The sequence below is a fragment of the Zootoca vivipara genome, chromosome 2 (assembly GCF_965207765.1).
Source record: "Zootoca vivipara chromosome 2, rZooViv2.hap1.1, whole genome shotgun sequence".
NCBI classification, from domain to species: Eukaryota; Metazoa; Chordata; class Lepidosauria; order Squamata; family Lacertidae; genus Zootoca; species Zootoca vivipara.
Genome location: NC_142584.1, coordinates 31,210,392 through 31,235,664, shown reverse-complemented (window position 1 = coordinate 31,235,664; position 25,273 = coordinate 31,210,392). Strand labels below are relative to the sequence as shown.

The 25,273-nt window shown below is 43.1% G+C and overlaps 2 protein-coding genes, 1 long non-coding RNA gene and 3 other non-coding genes across 7 annotated transcripts; 2 read left to right on the top strand and 4 right to left on the bottom strand.

Moving 5' to 3' along the window:
* Positions 1-169: 169 nt before the first annotated feature.
* On the bottom strand, positions 170-12,212 carry LOC118076363 (5-hydroxytryptamine receptor 3A-like). The gene is made up of 8 exons (XM_088661533.1): positions 11,233-12,212; positions 10,862-10,906; positions 10,642-10,751; positions 9,056-9,222; positions 7,446-7,606; positions 5,107-5,317; positions 2,935-3,108; positions 170-1,982 (listed from the first exon to the last, which is right to left on the bottom strand). Exons 1-8 carry the CDS (start codon positions 11,467-11,469, stop codon positions 1,714-1,716), a joined length of 1,374 nt encoding a protein of 457 aa, XP_088517659.1. The 5' UTR covers positions 11,470-12,212; the 3' UTR covers positions 170-1,713.
* Positions 9,766-11,355, top strand: LOC148686797 (uncharacterized). The gene is made up of 3 exons (XR_015948027.1): positions 9,766-10,187; positions 10,806-10,924; positions 11,242-11,355. It is a non-coding gene; the product is annotated as an uncharacterized LOC148686797 (long non-coding RNA).
* A 1,691-nt stretch (positions 12,213-13,903) lies between the features above and the next one.
* On the bottom strand, positions 13,904-13,976 carry TRNAR-CCU (transfer RNA arginine (anticodon CCU)). Its single transcript has one exon. It is a non-coding gene; the product is annotated as a tRNA-Arg (tRNA).
* Positions 13,977-14,481: 505 nt separating this feature from the next.
* On the bottom strand, positions 14,482-14,554 carry TRNAR-UCG (transfer RNA arginine (anticodon UCG)). The gene has a single exon. It is a non-coding gene; the product is annotated as a tRNA-Arg (tRNA).
* Positions 14,555-15,476: 922 nt separating this feature from the next.
* Positions 15,477-15,549, top strand: TRNAR-CCU (transfer RNA arginine (anticodon CCU)). The gene has a single exon. It is a non-coding gene; the product is annotated as a tRNA-Arg (tRNA).
* Positions 15,550-18,741: 3,192 nt separating this feature from the next.
* On the bottom strand, positions 18,742-24,985 carry MRPL58 (mitochondrial ribosomal protein L58). Of its 2 annotated transcripts, XM_035104422.3 has the most exons (6): positions 24,795-24,985; positions 23,263-23,299; positions 22,076-22,135; positions 21,225-21,307; positions 19,795-19,964; positions 18,742-18,924 (listed from the first exon to the last, which is right to left on the bottom strand). In XM_035104422.3, the coding sequence occupies exons 1-6, from the start codon at positions 24,981-24,983 to the stop codon at positions 18,840-18,842; spliced, it is 624 nt and encodes a 207-aa protein (XP_034960313.1). In that variant the 5' UTR covers positions 24,984-24,985; the 3' UTR covers positions 18,742-18,839. The 2 variants fall into 2 exon arrangements, with proteins under 2 accessions (XP_034960313.1, XP_088517658.1); XM_088661532.1 differs by lacking the exons at positions 23,263-23,299; positions 24,795-24,985 and adding an exon at positions 22,925-23,151.
* Positions 24,986-25,273: the final 288 nt, after the last annotated feature.

Genomic DNA, 25,273 nt, shown 5'->3' with positions numbered 1-25,273 from the left:
TTGCCCCTAAGCTTTGGCCATGCTGGCTGGGGCTCATGGGAACTGAAGTCCAGCAACACCTGTAGGCCCACCAGTTCTCCATCCCTGACTGAAGGCCATGATTCTCATCCTTTAAAAAAAAAAAACCAATCTTCCCTTTGTGATAGCATAAAAATCCCCCACCCCTTCTTCAAACTTAGCTCCCCTAGTTATTTTATTTGAATTTTCAAAAGTGTTGAAATATTGCAACTTTTATTTATAAATAGTATCTTTGGCTTCCTCCCAAAGAATCTTGAACTCACAGACCTACAATTTCCGACACCCTCAAGAAACTATTTACAAGGGGGAACTACAATAAAGGGTAAAGGGCCCCTGACCATCAGGTCCAGTCGTGTCCGACTCTATAGGCTGAGGGAGCCGGCGTTTGTCCACAGACAGCTTCCGGGTCATGTGGCCAGCATGACAAAGCTGCTTCTGGCGAACCAGAGCAGTGCACGGAAACGCCGTTTACCTTCCCACCCTATTTATCTCCTTGTACTTTGATGTGCTTTCAAACTGCTAGGTGGGCAGGAGCTGGGACCAAGCAACGGGAGCTCACCCCGTTGCAGAGATTTGAACCGCCGACCTTCTGATCAGCAAGCCCTAGACTCTGTGGTTTAACCCAATATTGAAATACAAAAGTATGAAGTGTGTTATTTGGGAAGGCAGCTTATTACATGACCAGCAAGTCATCACTCGTGCACAGGTAGCTCGGAATTATCTCACAAGCAGTGTGGCATATGATATACGAAGCATAGCAGCTTGTCATGCATGGTGGGGTTAATTGGTTGCATGTTTATTTGTGCTGTTCATTTTCATAAACTTTGAGAACTTTCAACTTACCACAAGCTATCGCTGCTACATATCAAATCATCCTCAATTTCAGGCAGGAATTCCTTTTTTGTATGTGCAGCTGGACACAAGATGTGGAAAACATTGTGCGGTTGGAAGAAGAGGGGTGGGGAACTAGCCATGCTAAGTGTGGGTGTTTCTTAAGCATTTAAAAGACAGGCAATGTCAGGGAGGATAGATACACAATTTATGAACTCAGTTTCCATACTTACACCACCCACATCATATTAAAACGACCACCTTTTCCCCCCCCCCAGAACCTCCTCTAATTCATCTTCATCTTCAGCTAGGTAAGTCTTCATCAAAGCACTCCTGTTTTTGCACATTAGGTATTGATTATTCTGGGAAGTACGTTGAAACAAGACAAAATGTGCAGCTTGGAAGGAGCTCTTGGCAAAACGTCTACTCTTGGGGGCCCGTCTTATGCCAGTGGCTTTTCTCTGATGTACCTGGATAACAGCCCCCAGAAGTTACCGTGTAAAATTCCCACAAAGCCTCCAATAGAGTGATGCTCTGGGGAACTGTGGGAAATTTAAACGGCAACTCCTGGACCCAGACACTTTTTTCAATGGAGTGCATGGATGTTGTGTCAGCAGCACTTCCTAATAATTGGCTTTGCGAGGTTTGATTGAGTCGTAAATTTTGCAATGTTTTTACATATTTCCAAGCATGAAACGCTTTCGTAAGCAAACTTCCAACAGCAAACGCCACTTGGCTGAGACATTTCATCAGGTGGCATTTACTGACTTTGTACAAATAACAGATTGGTAAGCTAGCATACTTGTATAATGGGCATTGGCTATGCACCCCCTTGTTCTACCACAAATACCGATAATATATAATTTAGAATGTCCACTGCACAGCAACAAAAGTTAAAAAGATGATAGAGAAAATCAGGCGGGTAAAATAAAGCCCTTCCTCCACAAGGAGTATCGTATTATCCCACACGACTGATTCAGAGTCATCCTGGCATTCTTCTAGGGAGAGATGTTTCCTGATCTGTTGCAATTCTGCATTAATATGTTTCAGAAACACCAAACTCTCTTCGGCATGGCACTTTTCTGACAAGGATAATCTGCCTGCCTGCTGGCTCCCTTTGGGCAGCCCGTCTCCTGCATGAAAGAAAATGAAGACTGCATATGTTAACATGTTAAGAAAATCCTATGTAGGAACAGACGTTGTTTGAGAATTAAAAATGGAGAGTTAAAAAACTACTGGCTGTTTTGATTCTAAATTCTGGCACTTGGATCACCTGTCGAAGCAACCTAATAGATGCAGAAGGCCATCCAGTGGGCCACATCTCAATTCTGGATATATCCAGAAGGCCATATCTCAATTCTTGGACAATGGATCCAACCACATGTTCTTACCTTACCTCTTTCATCAGAGGAGTAATGAGGACAGCCTGATGCTTCAAGTCCATTTCTTACATTAAAAAGGTAAAGGGGCCCCTGACCATCAGGTCCAGTCGTGTCAGACTCTGGGGTTGCAGTGCTCATCTCACTCTATAGGCCGAGGGAGCCGGCGTTTGTCCGCAGACAGCTTCCGGATCATGTGGCCAGCATTTTTCCACCGGAGCGGTTTTCCACCGGAGCGGTCCCTATTTATCTACTTGCACTTTGATGTGCTTTCGAACTGCTAGGTGGGCAGGAGCTGGGACCGAGCAACGGGAGCTCACCCCGTCACAGGGATTCGAACCGCCAACCTTCTGATCAGCAAGCCCTAGACTCTGTGGTTTAACCCACAGCGCCACCTGGGTCCCTATTTCTTACATTACACAGAAACAAAGTCAGCCTTGTTCTAGCTGTACATTCAGGAGGGGCTGGACATTGTCTCCATGACTTTATGCCATGAAGTGACCCATACATTAGCTATATAAAAAAACTAACTAAATAAACAGCCAATCATTTATGTCCTCCTGAAAATGTACTGTGAAAAAGTTCTGGATATTTTTTTTTTAAAGCACTGGATTATAGTGCTTGACATTTGCCCCCTTCCTCCTCTTTATCAATCTTTTCCATTATGTAAGAAAAAGAAAAAGAAAACATTTTGGAAAGTGCTTACCTAAATCAGCCACAGGCTTCTCGGATTGCTTTTTCTTCTTTCTCAGAATTATATTCATAAATTTATTCCTCATGAAAGGTGGGGACTCTGGTTTCTTCTGTTTAAGATAGAGTACGAAAGCATTCTCCAGGATACCAAAGACCATAAATACAAACATCCCGGTGAAAAACATGGCTGTGTTGGAGAAGAAATGGATGGTAAATATTTGGCCCTTCAGGGGACTGTTCTTTTAAGCTAGAGTGGGAGGGGCCTGGCAGGAAGCAGAAAATAAATGGGGAGTGTTGTGGCACTGAGAAGAGATGCTGTAGGGACAACACAAGTATCATGTGGGTTGCTGGTTTGGTGCTCCTGTGTCTGTAGATGCTTTGTCTGCGACGGGATGTATGTATGCTAAAGATGTTGGTTGTTTTTGGGTGAGCTTGAGATAATTGAGTGGGAATTGGGTCTAACTCCAAAGGAATGTGGGGGAGGGGTAGTGATGGAGCCTGCGATAGTGACAATGGGTGATGGTTCTTCTCCCCACAAGATTTTTTGGGCATCTGATCACCAGTGTAACTACAGCGGCAAATGGGCCAGATTGCTTGCAGAAACTTGTAGAAGCTCTAGTTCTCCTTTATGAGAATTAAATGTTCCCAAACACACTTGGCAGATTATAGAAGGTATAAAACAGGCACCCCCAAACTCGGCCCTCCAGCTGTTTTGGGACTACAGTTCCCATCATCCCTGACCACTGGTCCTGTTAGCTAGGGATGATGGGAGTTGTAGTCGCAAAAACAGCTGGAGGGCTGAGTTTGGGAATGCCTGGTATAAAATAAGGATAAATCTAAAAAATACACCAAAGCATTGAAACACAAAACCGAGTCATCTTGCCCTCTTTGGCTAGCATGGAATCCTTCTCTCTGAAATGCATAATACAGTAGTGAAATAGAGAGAAATAGAGATCTCCATGGCCAATCAAATAGAGTCATCATTAAAAAGACTACATCTCTCTTCCTGTCCTGCTCCTGCAAAGGAACCCATGGGACAAGGCGGGTTAGTTGTTGCAGCACCACGGAGAGTTCCTAGGGGGATAAGTTGCTCAATCTGGAGTTGGAACTGGACTGAGGCCTCTACCATCAGTCCACAACTCTTATATGATCAACTGCCTTTTGGAAATCCAGACTCCCTTAAAGGGCCACCTTCTAGCCTGAAAATGGGCATTGCTCTTGGGTCCCATGGCCTCCCACTTGGTGTGATTCCTGTGCTGTTCGACTGTGCCATGTACTGGGGTTCCTCAGGCCTAAGTGGAGACACCTGTCCCATCTCTGGTTCTGTGGACCCTGGCTTCTATAAATCCTGGTGCTGTGGCAGATATTAAAGCAGCTCTGGCCACCTGTTCCTTTGTCCTACCTTTTCCTTGAAGGAGTGCCAGCTTCCAATCCACAGAACACTGAGGATTTAACTCAGTTGGGGTGCACTCCTAACTCCTGGGAGTAAGTCACATTGAGTTCAATATGACTTACTTTTGGCTGGGCATGGTTAGACTTATGCTGTTGTGCTGTGCACACCTTTGCCGAAGATGCATAACACACTGCACAATTGGTAGGAAGGTGTTACTGTCAATGTTGAACTAAAAGCTACTATAGCAGGCATCCCCAAACTTCGGCTCTCCAGATGTTTTGGACTACAATTCCCATCATCCCTGACCCCTGGTCCTGTTAGCTAGGGATCATGGGAGTTGTAGGCCAAAACATCTGGAGAGTCGCAGTTTGGGGATGCCTGTACTATAGCATAGTGGCTGCAAAACAGGATGTCTTCCCTAGGACAAATCTCTCAGGGTGGCGAGCTAAACTCCCTCATTCTTTGCCCCACACCTGAGATATATGGATAATAATACTGAGATACCTTGCAGAGCTGTTGTAAGATCCGCAAGTTCATGTCATTGAAGTGCTTTAAAATGTACTAAACAAACGCTAAGGAGTATCTTTATGCTAGTTCTGTACAATGCCAGGTAATTACGATTCACAAAATAATATCGCCACGCCAGCTAAAAATCAGTTACTGACTCAGGGACCCGCTTGCTGGGCTACAATGTGAATAGGTCCAATGAATGCAACCAAAACTATTTGACAGCCCCTAAAACGGTTCAAAGGCCGCCAGTGCTGAATAATCCGTGCAGTAAAAGGTGGTTACCTATGACTGGTGGATCATCTGATGTTGCTGGTAGCATATCATTCAGAATCAATGACAAGAGTGAGACTTGCAGGATCAGCGTCACTTTGAAAGCAATCTTTTCTCCAGGGGAAGCAAGCGCGTAAGAAATAGCCATATCCAGCAAGAACAGAGTAAAAGTTGGCAGGATCAGAACCAACACATACAAAATGGATTGCCTCTTCATCGAAACCTGTCCCCCAAAAAAGGACCAAACGAGAATGAAGATTACAGCAAAGAATGGTACTATCCTTTCAGTCTCATTAATAGCATCAATTTGCCCATAGTCCTTATTCTTAGCAGCCTAAGAGTGGGTGAGACCATTATTTTCCCTCTTCCTAAAATGTTTCATGACAAACCTAGACAGCATCTTAAAAAGCAGAGACATCACCTTGCCGACAAAGGTCTGTATAGTTAAAGCTATGGTTTTCCCAGTAGTGATGTATGGAAGTGAGAGCTGGACCATAAAGAAGGCTGATCGCCAAAGAATTGATGCTTTTGAATTATGGTGCTGGAGGAGACTCTTGAGAGTCCCATGGACTGCAAGAAGATCAAACCTATCCATTCTTAAGGAAATCAGCCCTGAGTGCTCACTGGAAGGACAGATCGTGAAGCTGAGGCTCCAATACTTTGGCCACCTCATGAGAAGAGAAGAATCCTTGGAAAAGACCCTGATGTTGGGAAAGATTGAGGGCACATGGAGAAGGGGACGACAGAGGACAAGATGGTTGGACAGTGTTCTCGAAGCTACGAACATGAGTTTGACCAAACTGCGGGAGGCAGTGCAAGACAGGAGTGCCTGGCGTGCTATGGTCCATGGGGTCACGTAGAGTCGGACACGACTGAACGACTAAACAACAAAATGTTTCATGGAAAGTGTGGGATAACACTGTCTTTGACACAATGACATCCAACCTGCCCACAAACTAACTAAATAAACAAGTCATCTGGAAGCACCCAAGTTGTGCTTGCTTCTGCAACACATCTACTAACCCAACGCATGCTTACTTCTTCAACGATCTTGCTAGATAAATGTGCATAGGATTGCAACCTCAGGATGCTATTCTGCTTGTATTGCTGCAGCTTGAACGATTCCTTAAAATCAAAGTGTCCATCATCAACATATTGCAAAAGACAATTGATTTATCTTTCTGAAAACGAGCCAATAATGGTTGGTTGGCATCCGTCTGTCTCAGGAGACAGTAAAGGATGTGCCTTTGGGGAGTGAAGTCAAACCACTGGAGAGGCACATTGCCTGCCGAGGCTGTAGAGATCAATATGGGAGAGACATGTTTGCTTGCAGCTGGGGCAGATGAAGGCATCCAGCTGCGCTGCCGCAGATGCACCATGGCGTTTCTTCTCTCTGGGTTCCTCCCAGCAGTCATTCCTTCTCTGGCCACTGCTGTGGATACATGACCTGACTGCTTGTCTCCAAGCCCTGCAGTTGTCTGGATGGGGTTCCTACATGGTGGGGTTGATGTTGCCAGCCTTCATCTTTGTAACACAGAGTTGGTCGGCCAATGGGCTTTGTGCCTGAAGCCAGCTCCCCATAAAGCACGTCCTTGGGGGGGTCCTGCCATATTCCATCCCGTGGACATGACCACGCTGCCCACATAGATGTGACTGAGACAGGAGTGTAGACATGCTAGGAATGTGGGCTTGCAAGAGCACATCTTTGCTTGAGACTCTGTCCTGTCATGTGTGGCTCAAAATCTTCCTGACGCAGTGCATGTGGAAGACATTGAGGCAACACCCCTGATGCCCATGACTCACTTCCATAAAGCAGTGCGCTCAACACACAAGCCTGGCAGACCTTCATCTTGGTAAACTTACTACCCTAAAAATTTAAGCAGCATGTCTGAAATTTTGCTTAAGCATAAAAACGAACACAAGTTTTGTCTTCAGCATAAAACCAAACACTCTATATACAGTGGTACCTCGGTTTAGGTACACAATTGGTTCTGGAAGTCTGTACTTAACCTGAAGAGTACTTAACCTGAAGTGAACTTTCCCACTGAAAGTAATGGAAAGTGGATTAATCCGTTCCAGACGGGTCCGCGGAGTACTCAACCTGAAGCATACTTAACCCAAGGTATGGGTGTGATTGGTTCCGGAAGTCCGTACTTAACGTGAAGCGTACTTAACCTGAAGCGAACTTTCCCACTGAAAGTAATGGAAAGTGGATTAATCCGCTCCAGACGGGTCCGCGGGGTACTTAAACTGAAAGTACTCAAACCGAAGCGTACTTAAACTGAGGTATGACTGTATAGGGATATCTTTCAGTGTTCCCATGTTTTATAAATGTATTATAAACTAAATACCTCATAAGTGACAGTACTAATGTTGGTTGTTTCATATGGCATCATGTTCTCTATGACCCTCAGTTCCTCAAACTTCCACTCTCCACCACTCAAGTAAGATTTGTGACTATCTTGATTTGCCTTCATGGAAGATTTAGAGCTCTTCATTAGTAGTTCTTTCGCTAGATTCAGCAGGAGGCAAATGATATAGAAGGTTTTGTTACTATTATTATTTCTGATTTTTTACTTTATTAATAAATCACAAAAATTACAGAAAAATGTTAAAATTTGAAAAAGCAAAAGCATTACATCGTACATTTCATTATTCATTATAGATAAATCAGTTCTATTCCGAATGCACATAAATAGATCATTTTAGTAGTGATATTTGTGAGCCCTCTTAGGTCTTCCTTTTGAGGTTGTGCCATAACTGTTCCATCTTGTCCCACAGCTTGCTCAGCATGTGAATTAAGCCCCAATGTGGCATCACACAAACACATGGTCAGCCTCCAATGGGAGCAACTCCGAATTAATTTTGAGAGAAAACTTTGACCTGGGAGCATTGGCAGGGGGAGCAAACATACAAGAAAGAGTGATAATAGGGAGAGAGTGAAGAAAGATGTGGAAAACAGGGAACATAGGGCACATTTGGAAAGGCACAAGCTGAGTGTACAGTGTTGACTGCCTCGTGAAGGGCAGATAAGAAATATGTACAGTAGTAAGTGAATAATAATGGTTTGTGCCCCGTGCTAGTCTTACTCTATATAGACCCATTGAAATTAATGGGCATGGATAACACAGGTCCATTATTTCAACAGGTCTACTCTGAGTAGGTCTTAGTTGGATGCAACCTAATCTTATCTTTCTATATAATAAGAATGTAAGGCTATCACCATGCAGCAGTTTTCATGGCCACCAATAGGCAGCCATGCAAACTGCAGGTGGATATACCAGGCAAGCAGAGTGATAGAGCAGTGTGAGACATGGGTAGAGTGATCAGGCCACAAAGGAGCAGGAAGGACAGTTCCACCCCACATTCCACCTCTGATTCCACTGCCATTGACAGTGGGGAGGACAAAGGGGGGCAAAGGTCTCTCCAACATCTACCCCACCCCAAAGTTTCTGCTATGATTGTTCAGAGAAGGAGAGAAAAATGCCTGCAATTTGAAATGCATGGGTTTCTCCTTCACACAACAACAGCTATGCTAATCCTGTTGTCATCACTGTTGTTGGGGTGAAGAGGAAAGTCTTTTTGCCCTTCGTGGTGGTGGTGGGGCTGATGAGTTGCAAAGGGAGAGATTTGTAAAAGTATAAAGGGAAGGGTGGGGTGAGCTGTGAGAGAATTGGGAGATTTAGGAAGCTGTGAGAGACGTGGGGGGTTGGGAGTTAAGAGGGGATGGGTGTTGGGAGGCTGTGGGAATTTGGGAGTGTTGTAAATGTTTGACAAGGGGTGGTAGATCTGGCAGGCTTGGCAAGGAAGACATAGGTGGGAAAGGGATGAATAGTGAAGGTTGAAGAGTGAGCATATGGGGTACCAATTGGGAGTGTGCACTCAAAAGTACATGGATGGAGAGATAGAATCAAACGATCATGACAGTTCAAAGAAATACAGCTGTGCTTGGCTGTGTTACCTGAATATATTGTGGTCATGGTTAAGTTGCATTTTTGTTCATCGAAAGGAAATGCATGGACGTCCAGACTGCAGGATGAAGTGAGTCGGCAGGTTTGAAGCATATGAATGTAGCCATCGGATGTTACAAATGCCATAGGGCTGCGTGTGAACTTGTCTTCATCGGCCCTAAAGATACGGTTATCGTAAGGGAAGCTTAGCATTTTGTACATATTAGACAACCTGCATTAGCAGGGCATGTGGCAAGAGATGATCCAGGCCAGTGGGGTGGTAGTGTGGAGACCCTACCATTTTGAAAGACCAAGGGGAAAGCCACCTACGCAATGGATGGATGATCTGAAACTAACAGCAGGGTTTGTGTGGATGCAGCAAGCAAACAGCAGAGAATTCTGGGGACAACTTGAAGAGGTGTACTTCAAAAGATGGATGTGAGATGCAGAAGGAGAAGGAGACTCCTGCACTGAAACCCTCTTTGTCAATACAACCAAACAAACATACATACAGAGATTGACTGCATGTACAGTATTATATAATAATAGAGTATAAAATATAACCAAAGGGTGTCATCAAAATACTTATACTATACAAATAAGACATTAATACTTTCATGTATAAGCAATGTCACCTTATAGGAAAGCCCAGGTGGATTCTGTAATTTTTAAATTTTCCAACCAAAGCATTTCCAATATTTTGCAATATTCAGCAGCTGTCACAAAAATGTCTGGGGATCGGAATAGTAATGATAATGTTAGATCACATCACTCCTCTCAGTGGTGAGATCTTCCAGGTGTGTGGCCCTTACCTGCTTTATTTTCCTCCAGAAGCAGGCTTGTGGCATTTTCGTAATATCTGTTCATTTACAAATAGCTCCACCGCTCCCACATCAGGTCTCGAGAGAGAGGTGGTCAGCACTTCCAAAATGCTGTTGCTTGCAGAGCCCAAACTCCACTCACTGTGTCCCCCTTAGCACCCCGCCCCCCCATCACTCAGAAACTGCCTATTGCTATTTTCACAGACACCTAAATTATATCATCCTTAGCTAGAGGTGGGGGAAGAAAGGCAGAGCAAAAATAAAAACTTTAAATCCTGATGCTTGGATTCAGTTTCAAACAACTGGGAATAATGAACTTAAGGTATGTTATTTAATTATCCAAGTATTGTAAAATAATAATAAAATAATAATAAAAATAATAATACCCCACCTAAACCATTTAAGAATTTAAGCCAGTAAAACCAAGTATTTCAAGCAATCTACTATAGCATTTGTAGGTTTGTGGCTATTTTGCACGATAGATTGGCAGTTGGGGAAGATTATATTTCATTTTGCTCGGTGCCAAGGAAACCCAAGGTAACCTAGACTCAGCCAGACAATGCAAAATCCACAAGCTCTTGGCTTAGTCCTGGCAATGCTGCCAGCATTTCTGCTCATCCTGTACCCCAGTGCTGCTAAACGTCTGGCTAACATGGGAGGCAGCCTTCTCGATGCCTGGGCATGGAAATTGTAATGTGGTTTCAGGGCAACCCTGCGAATTTGCCCTCAAAATGCAGTTTGAAAAAGCATTCAACATTGAATAAAAGCAGCATTACCGTTCCTCTATGTAAATGTCTGGGGTCCAAAATAGTTTCACAGGAAGAGTGATATTTGTAATGTTACAGAAATCCAAGGGATCCCATGAGACGAAATCATTTTTCCAGCTCTAGTGGAAGGAAAAATTATATTAGTGTTTTGTTTTGTTTTTAATCTCCTCTAGGTTCTCGTGGGAGGATGGATTTGTTTGCTATTTACAGAGAAGAAAGAGGACCTTACCACCAAAAGCCAGAAATAGAATGTGGCCGCCTGCAATTTTTCTTGCTGCAAAGAAGCAAAAGGGTAAAGATTAATGTATTCTCTTCTTCCTGCCCTAGAAAATTAAGACAGATAGTAGCACTACCAGAGGGTGGGAGGGAGATGGATGGCCCTCTTTTAAAATTCCTGGTCCCCTGCTGGCTGCTCTGCTGGTGGCCCTGCCAGTCTCACACAGCTAGAATTGCAGCTACTAATCTAGCATATGAGTGTTTTGTAATTCTACAAAATTATTCCCCTGCTCCAACTTCCCTTCCCTTTCTTTCCCCCCTCCTCAGTATTTGTGCTTAGTCTTATCACTGGAGACCAGACATGTAATGATTATTCTCTCTTACCACTTGAAGGATGGACACCAGGGTGAAGTCTAGATGAACTTCTAAGGATTCTTCCCAGTTTCTCTTGGGTATGGTGTATGAGAAGAGATCCTTATTGGAAGAGATGTTCAGATGCTCGGCCACATCGTGGTACCCACAAATCTGTTTCTGGGTGCCTTCTGGAATAGGAGCAAAATGAGAAGATGAATGTGTCAGTATGGTACGATTCAAAAGTCTGTGTTCTAGGCAGAGTCCCATGGTATACTTCCTCTCCTCTCGCTTTGCTGTCTACCATCATTTCAAAAGCCAGTGAACTCGAGAAATTACTGTCCTTCATTCCAACATCCATCCTACCTTCCATCCATCATGTCTTTTAGTTGATTTGTCAGCTAGTAGAGCAGGATGGAAGAGAAGTAATGCTCTTACCTGGCACCCAGGACAGAAGAAAACTCATCATAACAGCTCTCCACATTCTCTGAGAGTAGGTCCAAATGCTTCTTAATAGTAGAATCAAAAATGTTCTAGGCTGCTAGGTTTACCGAAAAGAGGAGCAGCAACATTTCTTGTATGAAATGGAAACCTCCTGTGGCTGTGGGGTAATGTAGTTCACATCTCTGGTTTTGAATGTCATTTCCATGCCTTTGCTCCTAACTTTATCAACTCTGACCATCTGCCCATGCCTCCCTGTTGGCCTGAAGTGGATATAAATCCCCTAAAACATTTTCTTTCTCTTCAACTTGATCTTTGTGTTTAATTAAAGATATGGTTACCCATTAGTGTCCATTACTTCTTCCCCTTTGTGGTCCGGACATTGCTTTCCAGATAATTATGTTATTTTGATGCACTCTTTGTGAATATTGTTATGACAAATATGGTAATTAGTCATCAGGCACCATGCACCTGCCTCTTTGAAAATGCAAAGCACTTATCTTGATGAAATGCAGAATAGAACCTGTGGGCATGTCCACCCTGGCCACATATATCCATTTCATCTCAGCATGGCCCAAACTCTATGACAGATCATTTGCGTACTCCATAAAACTTCAGTTTTTAGTGCAGATGGGGAGCCTGTGACCCTCCAAATGTTGCTGGACTGCAACTCCCATTATCCCTAAGCATTGGCCATGCTGCCTGGGGCCAATGGGAATTGAAGTCCAACAATATTCGCAGGGCTACTGGTACTCACTCCACTCTTGGTTTAAGGTCATGTGTCTCATCCTTTTTATTATAAGCCTGTACTACTACTACTATTACTAATTTTATTAGTTACACCCCACCCGTCTGGCTGGGTTTCCCCAGCCACTCTGGGCGGCTTACAACACATAAAAAATTGTAGAAAACATTAGACATTAAAAAATTCCCGATACAGGATTGCCTTCAGATGTCTTCTAAAGTCAGATAGTTGTTTATTTCCTTGACATCTGATGGGAGGGTGTTCCACAGGGAGGGCACCACTACCAAGAAGGCCCTCTGCCTGGTTCCCTGTAATCTCACTTCTCGCAGTGAGGGATCCAGCAGAAGACCCTCGGAGGAGGAACTCAGTGTCTGGGCTGAATGATGGGGGTGGAGACGCTCCTTCAGGTATACTGGGCTGAGGCTGTTTAAAGCCCTGAACAGCCTTGGTCCAGTATACCTGAAGGAGTGTCTCCACCCCCATCATTCAGCCCAGACACTGAGGTCCTGAATTGTGCTCAGAAATCTACTGGAAGCCAGGATTGTTGTTATATGATCTCTTGTAGTATGTCAGGTATATTGTTGTCATGTGGCTTTCCTGACTCAGTACTACACTCCAACTTTGGAAGGTGATCTGAGTCCAGGACCTGAGGTTAGCATCCATTTGGAAACTTCCTGGAATCTGGGTTTATATGACCTCATCATTCCTCGTGTCAGGTGACTAGTGAAGACTGCCATATTGCCTGCCATATTGGCGCTGAGTCATATTTCTTATAGTACCTGAACAAGCCTAAATTAAGGTCCAAGCATGCTAAGTCACACATGGACCCTGAAGTGGTTTCTTGAGGGGTGGCGATAGTGGATATCAGCCGCTGAGAGATGCTTCACCACAACTGATAGGAAGACAAATGATCTTAGCTGGTGAGTATAAGGAAGGAAAAAAGAGGGGTTTTGGCAGGGTCACTGCAATGCTTCATTCTGCCAAATGTCTGTCAAGACTTTCCCCATACTACTTTTTCCTGGTACAGATCTTTTTCTGAATTGCAATGTGCTATTTAACCATATCCTTCCTTCCTTCCTTCCTTCGTTTCTTCCACTGCTGGTGGATGGCAATGCATTGACTTGTGTACAATTGTATATTTCAGTCTAGTCAACTGCAAGACATTGGCATGTAATACAAAGTACATCTTTAAAAAGGAAAGGAACGCAGTTGCTGCCACTCTATGGAAGGTATACGGAAAAGTGCGGGGTGGTTCCTGGCCCTGAGGAGCTCGGCATGGTTGCTATACTGTATATTACAATATAAAAGAATGGATTTTATTTATTGGTTGAAAAATAAAACATTTGCAAACACATGGTGTTGCTTCTTTTGTATACTGTGACGTAATATGATTTAATGTGAAAGTTTTTATATGAAGCTTGCCCCACCTCTTTAGAAAGGGGAGATGAGTCCTGAACGATGTCAAGATCTCTGCTGCCCTAAGAAAACCTAAAAAGCAAAATTTCTATAATTCTTCCCCACCCCAGATGGGACTCGAACCCACAATCCCTGGCTTAGGAGGCCAGTGCCTTATCCATTAGGCCACTGGGGCTATATGCTGTAAATTGGTTCATTATTTCCTTCATCTCACAGAGCAACTGTGTAATAAAGTCTACCTTCGTTTGTTTATGTGATGAGCAGAATTAGTTTTCAGAGTTGTAGTCCTTCGCAGGCGCTCTGCATTCATTTCAGCCTACAAGAGAGGAAAGCTATTTGGGCAAACAGACCTGCGGGAAAAGCGGTTTTAAAAATATGGAAAGCTGACAGTCACTGATCCACTGTACCTGAAAGTCTTTGTAAAGGTAAAGGTAAAGGGGCCCCTGACCCTTTTTAGTGCTCTGTAAATATGGAACTCGCGCCATCCGCGACTGTGTATCATTTTCTGTTTTTTCTGCATAAAACTGATTGGACGATAGGATTAAGAACACGGGTGCAGAGCAGCTCGCTTTCGGGATGGGACTGGGGAGCACATCGAACTAATTAAATCCAGTTAGATGTTTCGTCTGATATTTATTGGTCATATATCTCGAGATTATTATTGAACCGCTAAAACATATCGACCACGAAGGGACTCGAACCCTCAATCTTCTGATCCGAAGTCAGACGCCTTATCCATTAGGCCACGCGGTCACTTGCAGGCATAGAGCGGTATTGGTAAACAGAAGGTATAAAGCAGGAGGTAGACTGTTGCTTTTTAGAAGAAGTTAAACTTCAAGTTTCTGAGACGACGGTTTGCTTTTAATGTCCGTGCCATCTTCCGCTGTTTATTGCTGCCCTCCATTTTCCCTTCCGCATTGCCTGGTGGTGAAACTCTCCCAGCTCGAGCGAGTTTCTTGCTGCAGGTTTTAATGGTTTAACCAGGAAACTTTAATTTTTTTAGGTCATCTGTTTCTTCTCCTTCTTCTGCAGGCAGTTAGCTGCTTAACATCTGAACCAGGGTGTAAAAACGTAGTAAAGAAAGGGAGTACTTGTGCACACCAACGGAAAGTGGCCCCCCATCACGTTTAAACAAGCAAGAAAGCAAGAAAGCAAGCAAGAAAGAGAGAGAATCCCGGGAGAAGAGAAGCAGTGGAAGATCTGAAAGGTCTCTCATTAGAAATCAACTGCCCCGTTCGTGAAATTATTCATTTATGGGCATTTTCAGTCTGTGATTGTGCGAAGGGTCCCCAAGCTGAATGCTGCGGCGTTGATCCCCCTGCTCCACTTTAATGCGCTGTGCCTCTGAGCATGTGCAGAATGCACATTTCGTCCCACGTGGCCTTGAGCATTGGATCGATAGATTTCAGCCCTGCTGCTACTAACCTCTTTTACTAGTGTCAGCAGTTTAGAATTCTGAAAAGCCGCGGTGTTCACTTAATTTTTAAAGGGCGAGGCGATCTATTATCGGACAGCTTTTGTTATTCCTTTCCTCGTTTATAAGCGCGTTGTCCCAAGCCGGGCGGGTGGAAGAAACCAGCGCCCGGGCTCTATCCAGGCGCACACACGATGCGCGGTGAAATTAATTCGGCTATTACAGAGTTAAGTAAGAACGTAGACGCTTTTTTTCCAGCAAGCCCCAGTGGCCTAATGGATAAGGCACTGGCCTCCTAAGCCAGGGATTGTGGGTTCGAGTCCCATCTGGGGTGAATTTGTTTTTTTCATCTCCTTTCCCTCCCAATTCAGTTTGGTGGTTCTAATTAAATCTATCTTGTTCCTCCCTTACATTTAATTCATCTCATTTTTAAAATTATTCTTTTTTTCATCATTACCATGGTTTAATGCCCACAGGAATAAACAGGCCAGCCTTTACTGTGCTTTAACCAGGGTTGGCCCACCTACGAGGCAAGTTGGGGTGACTGCCTCAGGTAGCAGGATCCACTGGGCCAGCAGATCCCAATGTTGATCTTTCTTCCCCCTTGTTCCTGATTAGATCTTCCCTCAACCCTTCTTCCATGGTGGGGAGAGGTACACCATTTTGGGGTCCGCCTCTGGTTTCAAAATGTCTTGGGCCAACCCTGGGCTTACTTAACACTCTTTAGTCCATCACTGCTACATGTCTGTGTTAGAAACATAAACTGGAAGGTGGCCTTGGGCCTGCCTAAAATTATATGCAGAGGGCAGATCAGGGAGTGCCTGGAAGCAGCGCCATTCCCAACAGATTATGTGGACATCTGAAACAGGTAGAATTCAGTCAGGTGCTTAGATGTTTTGGAAGCTTTGATCCCATAGATGCTGGGCAAAGTTCAAGGTGCTGCAAAATTTCTAAAGCAGTTCATCCATGTGAACCATAATTTCTATGTGGGGCAATATACAGGTGAAACTCAGAAAACTAGAATATCGTCGGAAAGTGCATTTATTTCAGTAATGCAACTTATTATTATGTTATTTTTCTTTTAATTTTTACAAATGCTTTCTTTTGGAAATTCCACAGTAATAAAACAAATAGTTACGATAATACAAAAATAAACATCGCTATTACATTTCATTGATTACATTGCATTTATAATTGACCCGCCTAACGACAAATAATTACAATTACAACAAATAAAATCTTGACATATTTTGCTTTGCATGTCATGCATCTATCTCATATATTGGTTTCACCTTTTAAGTTGCATTACTGAAATAAATGCACTTTTCGACGATATTCTAATTTTCCGAGTTTCACCTGTACGTACCACAGATCAGAGTAGACCCCAAGCAGTTGGATGCCAACCTATAGGTCTCTAATAGAGCAATCTTATGCATGTTTACTCAGAAGTAAATCCTATTGAATTCAATAGGGATTAGCCCCAGGTAAACTGGGGTCAGGATTGTAGCCCAAGGAATCCTGGGAACTCTAGTTTGTTAAGGGTGCGGAGAGTTGTGAGGACCCTGTTTCCCTCTAGGAACTACAGTTCTCGGAATGCTTTAACAATCAGTCCTTCTTCCCCGGGGAACTCTGGGAATTGTAGCTGTGTTAAGAGGAACTGGGGTGTCATTAAAAACTCTTAGCAGCCTTAACAAACTACAATTCCCAGAATTATTGGGGGAAAGGCATGACTGTTTGCTGTGGTATGATATAAATGTATACTGCAGATGGGGTCTTAGGTATTATACGCAGTACATCTCCCAATTAATATATTGTGTATTCCAGAAGAATTTCTATCATATCAGAATTTTAAAAGCCTATTTTTAACCAGCCAGTGATGTGAACAGCAGTGAATGTTCAAAATAATGTTCCTCTACCTCTCATGTTCTAAATAAGTAGCCTGCTTCTTCCTCGTGACAACTGTTAATTTAAAAATAAAATTACTGTAAAAATGCTGCATTGTGATTTTATAGCAACAAAATGACAAGCAACCTTTTCCTTAAATCCATAGTGCCCTCTTGTGGCAATCAGAGATAACTCAAATTTGGCTTTAGAAAAGAGGAACACGTGGCCTTTTCAAAGTACTGTTGAGACAGAAAAGTATTGATACTTCCAGAAAATGCATGGAGGAGGAATTGTATTCTCTATTATTTAAAACAATGGTTTTCAAGAAGTATGGAACAGATGTCTTTCATGGAAATAAATTTTGCCTCAGGAAAAAGCAGTTTCAGAAAGTAATTCAGGAGAAAACAGCAAGGAAATGCCTAGTCTCTCACTTTTAACTTGATTATAGAATAAACCACCTGTAAAAATGCTATCATTTAAGTTGGCAACCTGCAGTGTGGTGGCTAAGAAACATCTCTGGTTCCCAAGATACTAGATCAGAGGTACGAGCAAGAAGAGACAAGATTCTTTCCACTCCCAATTTTATTTCCTTCCATGTTCTCTCTACCATTTATTTCCACTTCTTCCAGAACTCTCATCATCCCTGACTATTGGCACTGCTGGTTGGAACTGATGGGAGATGGGAGTTCTGTAACATCAGGAGGGCTGCAGATTCCCCACCCCTGTTCTAGAAGCAGTAGAATTGTTGCTCGGTAACTCCCTGCATTCTCTTCTCTCCCATACCTAGCAGGAAACATACAAAGCTATGGGGCATGAACAGGGAAACAACAGGGTCTTCAGAGAGGTGCAGCTCGTTCATTCTTGTGCGAGGCCCCATTGCTGCAAGTCTTCCAACAACGTACATCCAATTTAATGTCAAAAGAGCTGCATTATAATTCATACAGCTGCCTGGGAAACGAGGTAGCTCCCAATGTTTGGGCTATCTAGCCCCAGCAGTAGCAACATCTAAGGCAAGAGAACGGGATATACTCCATAATCATTGGCCACAAAGGGATTGTAAAAGCACTACTGCCCCCCCTTAAAGTATCACTAAATTTCAGCTGCTTTGTATGCCTGTTGTCAGGTAGAAAATTGGGGTATAAATATTTCAAATATTTATGTGCACATAAATATGAACAAGTTTAGGATGGGTGAGAATAGATTGCATAAGAAAGCAGGGGTAGCAAACAAACATGGTACAGTACAGCCGACCTGGAAATAGTCTAAAAATGTTTAAGACTCATGGTTAGAAGAGCTGTTCATTTAAAAGCTAACTGCTACAGCAGAGCTTTCCAAACTTGACATGTTGGTGACAGCTTTTTAGACACGCATCATTTTGTGACAACAGTATTTCAGTTTTACCACCAAATCAGGAGGTTAAACTAGCCCCTTTCCAGCATTGCATGACACACCTACACACTGCAGCCGACACACTAACGTGTCACAACACACAGTTTGGAAAACTCTGTGCTACAGTCAAGAAGAGTTGGGTTAATTACTTTGGTAAATGTATGTTATGGCAGTTGACATAGGGCTTCAGCTTCAGGCTCCATTAGTTTTAGCGAAAACGTCCACCCCCATTTCATAAACTGCAAGAAACAGATTTTATGGTGTAAGTTTTTTTTATTATTCTTTTCCAAATCCATATATCAGAAAGAGTCCAATGGATGTGTTCCAAAATGCTCTTTTTCTCTGGGGCGTTCAGTCAAAGTCCACACGCCTGCTTTGTTTTACAGAAGAGCGAATCTTTTTTTGTCGGAGGCGTTCACGGTTCATTTTCTCCACCCTAAAATTAAATAGAGAGGTTGAGGATGATAAACTTAAGTGTGTCTGTGAAATGATTCCGGTTTGTTATCGTAAATGATTTGTATCAGGTTCTTGTCAAGGAGAATCAACATTTCAAAGAAAAGCAAAGTCCTAAGCAATTAAGGGATATTTCTTCTAAAAAGCCTGAAGTAGTGATATTTTCTCAGATAAGAGGTACCTGCTAGGTTTTATCCAAGTGCACCATTCTGAAAGTGATGCCCTTTCTATATAAGTGAAATACAGCAATGCTACCTCAGATGTATATACAGTGGTACCTCTGGATATGCACACCTCTGGTTGTGTATCCTTCGGGTTACACATGTGGCAAACCCGGAAGTATTTTTCCAGGTTTTGCTGCACAAGCATGCACAGAAGCACTCTACCGCGCCATGTGCAGAACAGGCACCTCTGGTTGCAAATTCCTCAGGATCCAACTGGAGCTCCAGAACGGATCTTGTGCACAACCGAAGGTACAACTGTACAGTATTACGATTCCAGAGGTCCACTTACACTCTAATACACATGGTGCTCTGCCCTAAGTCAAGAAACAAAAACTGTCTCTGCTTGTCCAGCTAGAACTAAGAGAAAATGAAGGCTATCTTCTTTATTATGATGTGTTAAAACTAGGGGTCAGTTGAGGGCCTTCTGGATCCTTGCCTAAGCTCCCTAATACGATTTTGTGACACAACCTTGTTGGAGGCAAGTAGCTGCTCTGCTTGGCTAATGGTAGCTACAGATGATTTCACCTTGCTCTAAGTGAGCACTGTAGGGTGCCATTTTTAATGCAACAGCTGTCAGCTACAGATGCATGCTGACTGGATGAAGTGTTATCTAACTAGTGGACTCATACCTGCTTCTGATCATCTCCACCGTCTCTCTTGATTCAGCTCGAGGCATCTCAGTGGCTTCTATAATCATCTCTCTGATTTTTTGCAAGCAAGCTGCCAAATTCCTCATCTGGTAGCGACTTACTTCAGAGGTGACTATCAGTTCTCCAGATTTACTGATCCTATTCTTGTGCTGGGAAAAAAAAACATTTTTTACTATGGAGCATTCCGTTCTCATTAGTTTACCAGCCTAAAAATAAGGTTTTGTTTTTTAAAAAAGAGGGAAAGCAGACATGATTGCCAAAGGAGGCAACTTCTGACCATCTCTTCTGAAAGTTTCCCTTACAACCCAACCCTATGCATGTTCACTTTGAAGTTAAATCTCACCGTGTTCACTGGGGCATATTCCCAGGAATACATGGGTCTGCAGCCTGAATGAAAGTTTTAGATTTACTGTGTAATGGTGCTGTGGAAATATTACCAGATGTAATTATCTTTGTATCAGTAAACTGCTTATAAGAAGCTGTGGATTAGAATCCTGCTTATTCCCACCTTGGATTTGGGCTGCCCAGTGAAAAGTGGATACCTCATTTACTGGGCGGGGAAACCTGAGAGCAGGCACTCTAGTAGTACTGCAACTATGGGAGCTTTTGCAGAATATAAACAAGTTTCCAGCAGAATATCAAGAACAAACTTTCAAGCACTAGAATCTGGCCGGTGCCACTAGGTGAGGTGTTCTGACCCTGTGGACCTCAATATCTCCACTGATCCAAGGCTCCTCTATTACATTACCCAGCAAAAGAGTGCTGATGAAAAAAAGGATCTGAATTCCATAATAGGGTAACACAACTTCAACAAATAAGAGTTGTGACAATTAACCAAACCCCCCAGGTGCTGTTCTTGGGTATAGAGCAATCACACTGCAGAGTGAAAAACAAGGTAAGGATAATAGAGCACTTTCAGTGTTAAAATGCTTTAGAAAAAAAATATTCCAGCCATTAACTTAGCTTATGCTTAGCAATTACTTTCCTCAATGCAGAAGTTAGATTTGCACAAGTCACCAGACACTAGCTAAAGGTGGCAAGCAGTCCTAGGCTTGCGTTATGCCTGGACCAGAGATGCTGCAGCTTTGCTGGTGGAATGGCTGCTGTACCCAATGTGTGCTCAGCCCAGGAATGGAAAAGAAACCCACACAAATAGAATGCACAAATCCAAAAGTCCCTCAGCCAACGAATCTTCAGCATAGCATTGCACCTTGAATGTGATGTTAACCACTGTTAGCATGGGTTTATATGTAATCAATATTGAGCTTTATTGCCTAAATGGCTTCTCAGAGCACCCTAATTTCCTTGTGTGCCGCTTCAATAAACTAGTACACCAAGATCAAACTATCCTGCTGGGCTGAATAGCTTGGGAAGTACCTAGAAAAAGAAAGATAAATGCTAAGAATTACCATCACGGCCATTTTCTGTCGCACATCTTCCGAGATCCAATTTGCTGTTGCCAAATGGAACCGGACTTCTGCCTTCGTATTTACTGCGAGTGAAACAAAGAAAGACATGACTATTCCTAGGGGCACATGGAGAACTGCAGATCCTATCCAAAGGCTGCAGGTTCAGATTTCAATTCAATGATGGGACACACACCCCACCAGCTGATCTTGCTGCCATGTGAAATGTCACCCCCACCCCCACCTAACTTTGAAGTGTCCTGCATTTTCAGAAGAATTCTTGGCATTCCAAGAGACATGGCAAAAAAGGAGACTCAATCTCAAAAAAGCTGAAAAGTAATACTTTTTATTAATGTCCAATGCATTTGGGCCGGCAAAGTCCTCCCTCAGGAACATCCCCCCCCTCCTTGTAAACAATCTCAAAAGAACCATTTTAAAGTCACAGGAGTTTTATCTATCAGACACATGTCCCAAAATCTGCTCCAAAGGGTTGGAGGATCCTCTGGAGCAGATGGGGGGGAACACAGGGAATTGCAGAGGACAGGAGAAGGATTTCCTGTTACAGCACTGGATATTAACTCTGATCTTTAAAAAAAAAATGAAGAAAAGAGAAACTACTTAATGTTAAAAAGAAGCACTGATCTTTCAGTACTTGCCAAAGTCACAAGGGATCGCTATGTTGAAGACTGGCTAATGAGTCCTCAGATTTAGATGTACAAACGTTAACTTTACACATCTAATAGCACCACTGGTTAACAGAAAAATCCACAGCTTGATCCTACTCGTGTTTCCTCAAAAGGGAGCTCACTCCCAGGACAAGAATCTATTTAAATCTGCTCTGATATTTTTTGTACCTTTATTAACATTCTGGCCTCCCGGGCCACTACTTCGGCAATACGATATGGACAAACGATCTGGAAAAGATTGCAAAGAGAAATATTGGAAAGATATACAGTCATGGTTTTGTGTATGTATAGGGAAGAAGAAGAAGAAAGGGTGAAATTGCATAGGAAGGGATATACTGATCTTGAAGGTCACACTTGGAATAGAGGTATGAAGGTAACTCCAATAAACACTCCTGTAATGCTCCTGTAGGAGCATTCTGATTGTCCTTAAGTAGTTATTCTCCATCTGGTGAAATAAGCAGGTAATGAATTGCAGTGGCAGCCTCAGCGAAAGCATTTTCCACCAATGGGATTTACTTCCCAAGAAGAGTACATGGGACTGTGGGCATTGTTTTTAGGGTGTATGTTTATGAATGTTTTCGATATATAATAAAAACAATGCTTGAAGTATATATACTGTATATATATTTAAGGTAGCATACAAGCCACATAGAATTAATTACTGCTTTATCAAATGTAAAATTAAGATAGCATCCTGAGTTACATATGACATTAAGCCGAACTAGAGCTTAGAATGAACAAGCAAGTGTACTGGTGCATATGAAAATACTGCAGCCACATTACTCCTGAGGTTTGGCTTAGCATGGGGGTAGATCCTGAGCCCCAGGGGCCAAATGTGTCTTTTTATGTGGTCCTTGGGGCTCTCCCCAAGCTACATCCTCACTGCGGACTCTGTTTCACACTCTCCTTGAGTGTTTTTGCCTGGCTATAATATGTCCTGGAACTCTGATAATGCCTCTTGCCTGCCTGGATGGAAAACAGAGAGCGAAGTGTGACTGTGTGTAGAAAGAAACTTACTGTACAAAGAAGGCACATGGCTTGCTCTGTTCAATTTTCTGCCTCTGGCCTCACCCACCACTGGCATGTGGCCTCCACTGGCAACACAAACACTATAAGGCATTGTTTGGTTAATGATTTGCCCATCTGTTCTTGTGCCAGTACCCAATCCTCCACTAAATAAAAGTTTAACTGATTTACAGCGCAAGCCTATAGGCCTGTTTAAATCAGAAATATAGCCAATAGTACTTACTTCCAAGCAAGCCTGCATAGGATTACACTGTTACAGGCAAATTAAATGAATGCCTGGGGAAATCATTTGAGAGACAGATGTCACTTCTCTAATGTTCTGGACTCACCTAGAGGTATGTCGGGAACAGTCTGGTTTGCCAAATCCTGTTAACACAGAGATACATATTGTTAAGCAACTGCAACTTAATACTACTGTAAAATTTCTATAGTACAATTAGTGTATAAATAGAAAATGGAAAAATATGCAACTACAGTAATAGATATTTTTTTAAGGCCATGGGCAGCGTCTATCAATTTTTAGTTTTACTTTGTACTATAGCTTTTAGGCACTCAAATTATTTTGTTCCCTCAGCTTTAACGTCTTAGACCAGACTCTTGTGACCATTTTTCAGTTCAGCAAATTCACAATAAGAGGATTTCTTGAACTAAATGTGGATCACCAGATTCTGAAAAACATTTATTCAACCAGGAGCAGTAAGTTGTATCTACTATTGTCAAGTCATTCACAATACTAGTTTATCACACCTGAACCTTCAAAAAAAGGGGCGTGTGCAACTCATGAGGGCTTCAATATGCAGAATCATTGTACAACTGAATCTTAAAAAAAAATCACCACCCTTGAATTCAATCTCAACATCTCATTGCCATTCTTCAAATAAAACATACACTGGTTCCCTCACTGTGAGAAGTGAAGCTACAGGAAACGAGGCAGAGGGCCTTCTCAGTAGTGGCGCCCGCCCTGTGGAACACCCTCCCCTCAGATGTCAAGGAAATAAACGACTATCTGACTTTTAGAAAACATCTGAAGGCAGCCCTGTATAGGGAAGTTTTTAATGTTTGATGTTTTATCACTTTGTTGTTGTTGTTCTGTTGGGAGCCACCCAGAGTGGCTGGGGAAACCCAGTCAGCTGGGTGGGGTATAAATAAATAAATAATAATAATAATAAGGCAAATGGTAGGAGTGGGTTTCCTACATTGGGAATAAGTTGAACTAGATAAGCTTTTAAGATTAAAGGCAGAGTTAGAAGCAAAAGGGTAATACCGTCTAACAGCTTGCAGAACCATCACCTTACTCAAACTAAGCAGGACTGGGTCCGGTCAGTGCCTGGATAGGAGGCTGCTTGGGAACAGCACATACACTGTTTTGGGTGTCGTAAGGGAGGGAAACTGAGATATAGAGAATATATGAATATATAAACAAACAAAATAAGAATTGCTTATCTTTGCTGCTGCTCACATTTGTTCACATTGGGAGAGATGTGCTACCCCATCAGAGACATATATGTTATTTTATTTATTACAACTTTCTATATCATGACTCCCCCCCACCCCATGAACACGAGGCAGCTCTGTTTTACCCTCCCAACATCTCTGCGAGGTAGGCCAGGGTAAGAGACAACGACCAGCCCAAGGCCACCCAGTGAAGTTAATAAGCGCACTAGGGATTCGAACCTGCGTTTCTCCAGTGCCTATTCTTAGGCCTATCCATTTACACGGGGCAACGCAACTTCCGCCCGCAGACCGGCGGTGAGCGCGAGGCGTAGAACTATGCAAACGGAAATTCAAGGAAGGCGCTACTCTGCATTTATATAGATCTAGGTGCTCCTACCATCAATCACCTCCTATCCGGATTCCTAACCTTTGTTGCGTCGGCTCCTTTTTGCTGCGAGGGGTAGAGTTTGTCCAAGCTGTATTCGCTCCGGAATTCAGAACCGGAGGCTGGGCGAGCGGAGGCGATGGCTCGGCGCGGGAAGTCCCGAGCCGCTTCTGCGGAGAGCAGCCTCAGCGCCGGCCATCGCCAGAGGCAGCGTAACGCGCACGCCGCCATCTTGTGCTGGGCTGAGTGCTGCCCTAAAAAAGTCCGGCTACAAAAGGCACCCGGTCACTTGCCGTTCCGGAGAAACACGGTTCTCCTCCTCACCTTTCCCCTCCGCCTCTTGCATAAGCGCGCAAATGCGATTCCGAAATATGGGGAAGAGATGAGTTGGGCTGACGCCGCTGTTTGTTTATATAGGCTGCCCGCTTCTAAACACTTATCTTTCACAGTCGGAGCTTCTTAGATTTAAATTGCATTTCAGTTTCTAAAATTGACCTGTTTAATTTTAATTGTTTTATATG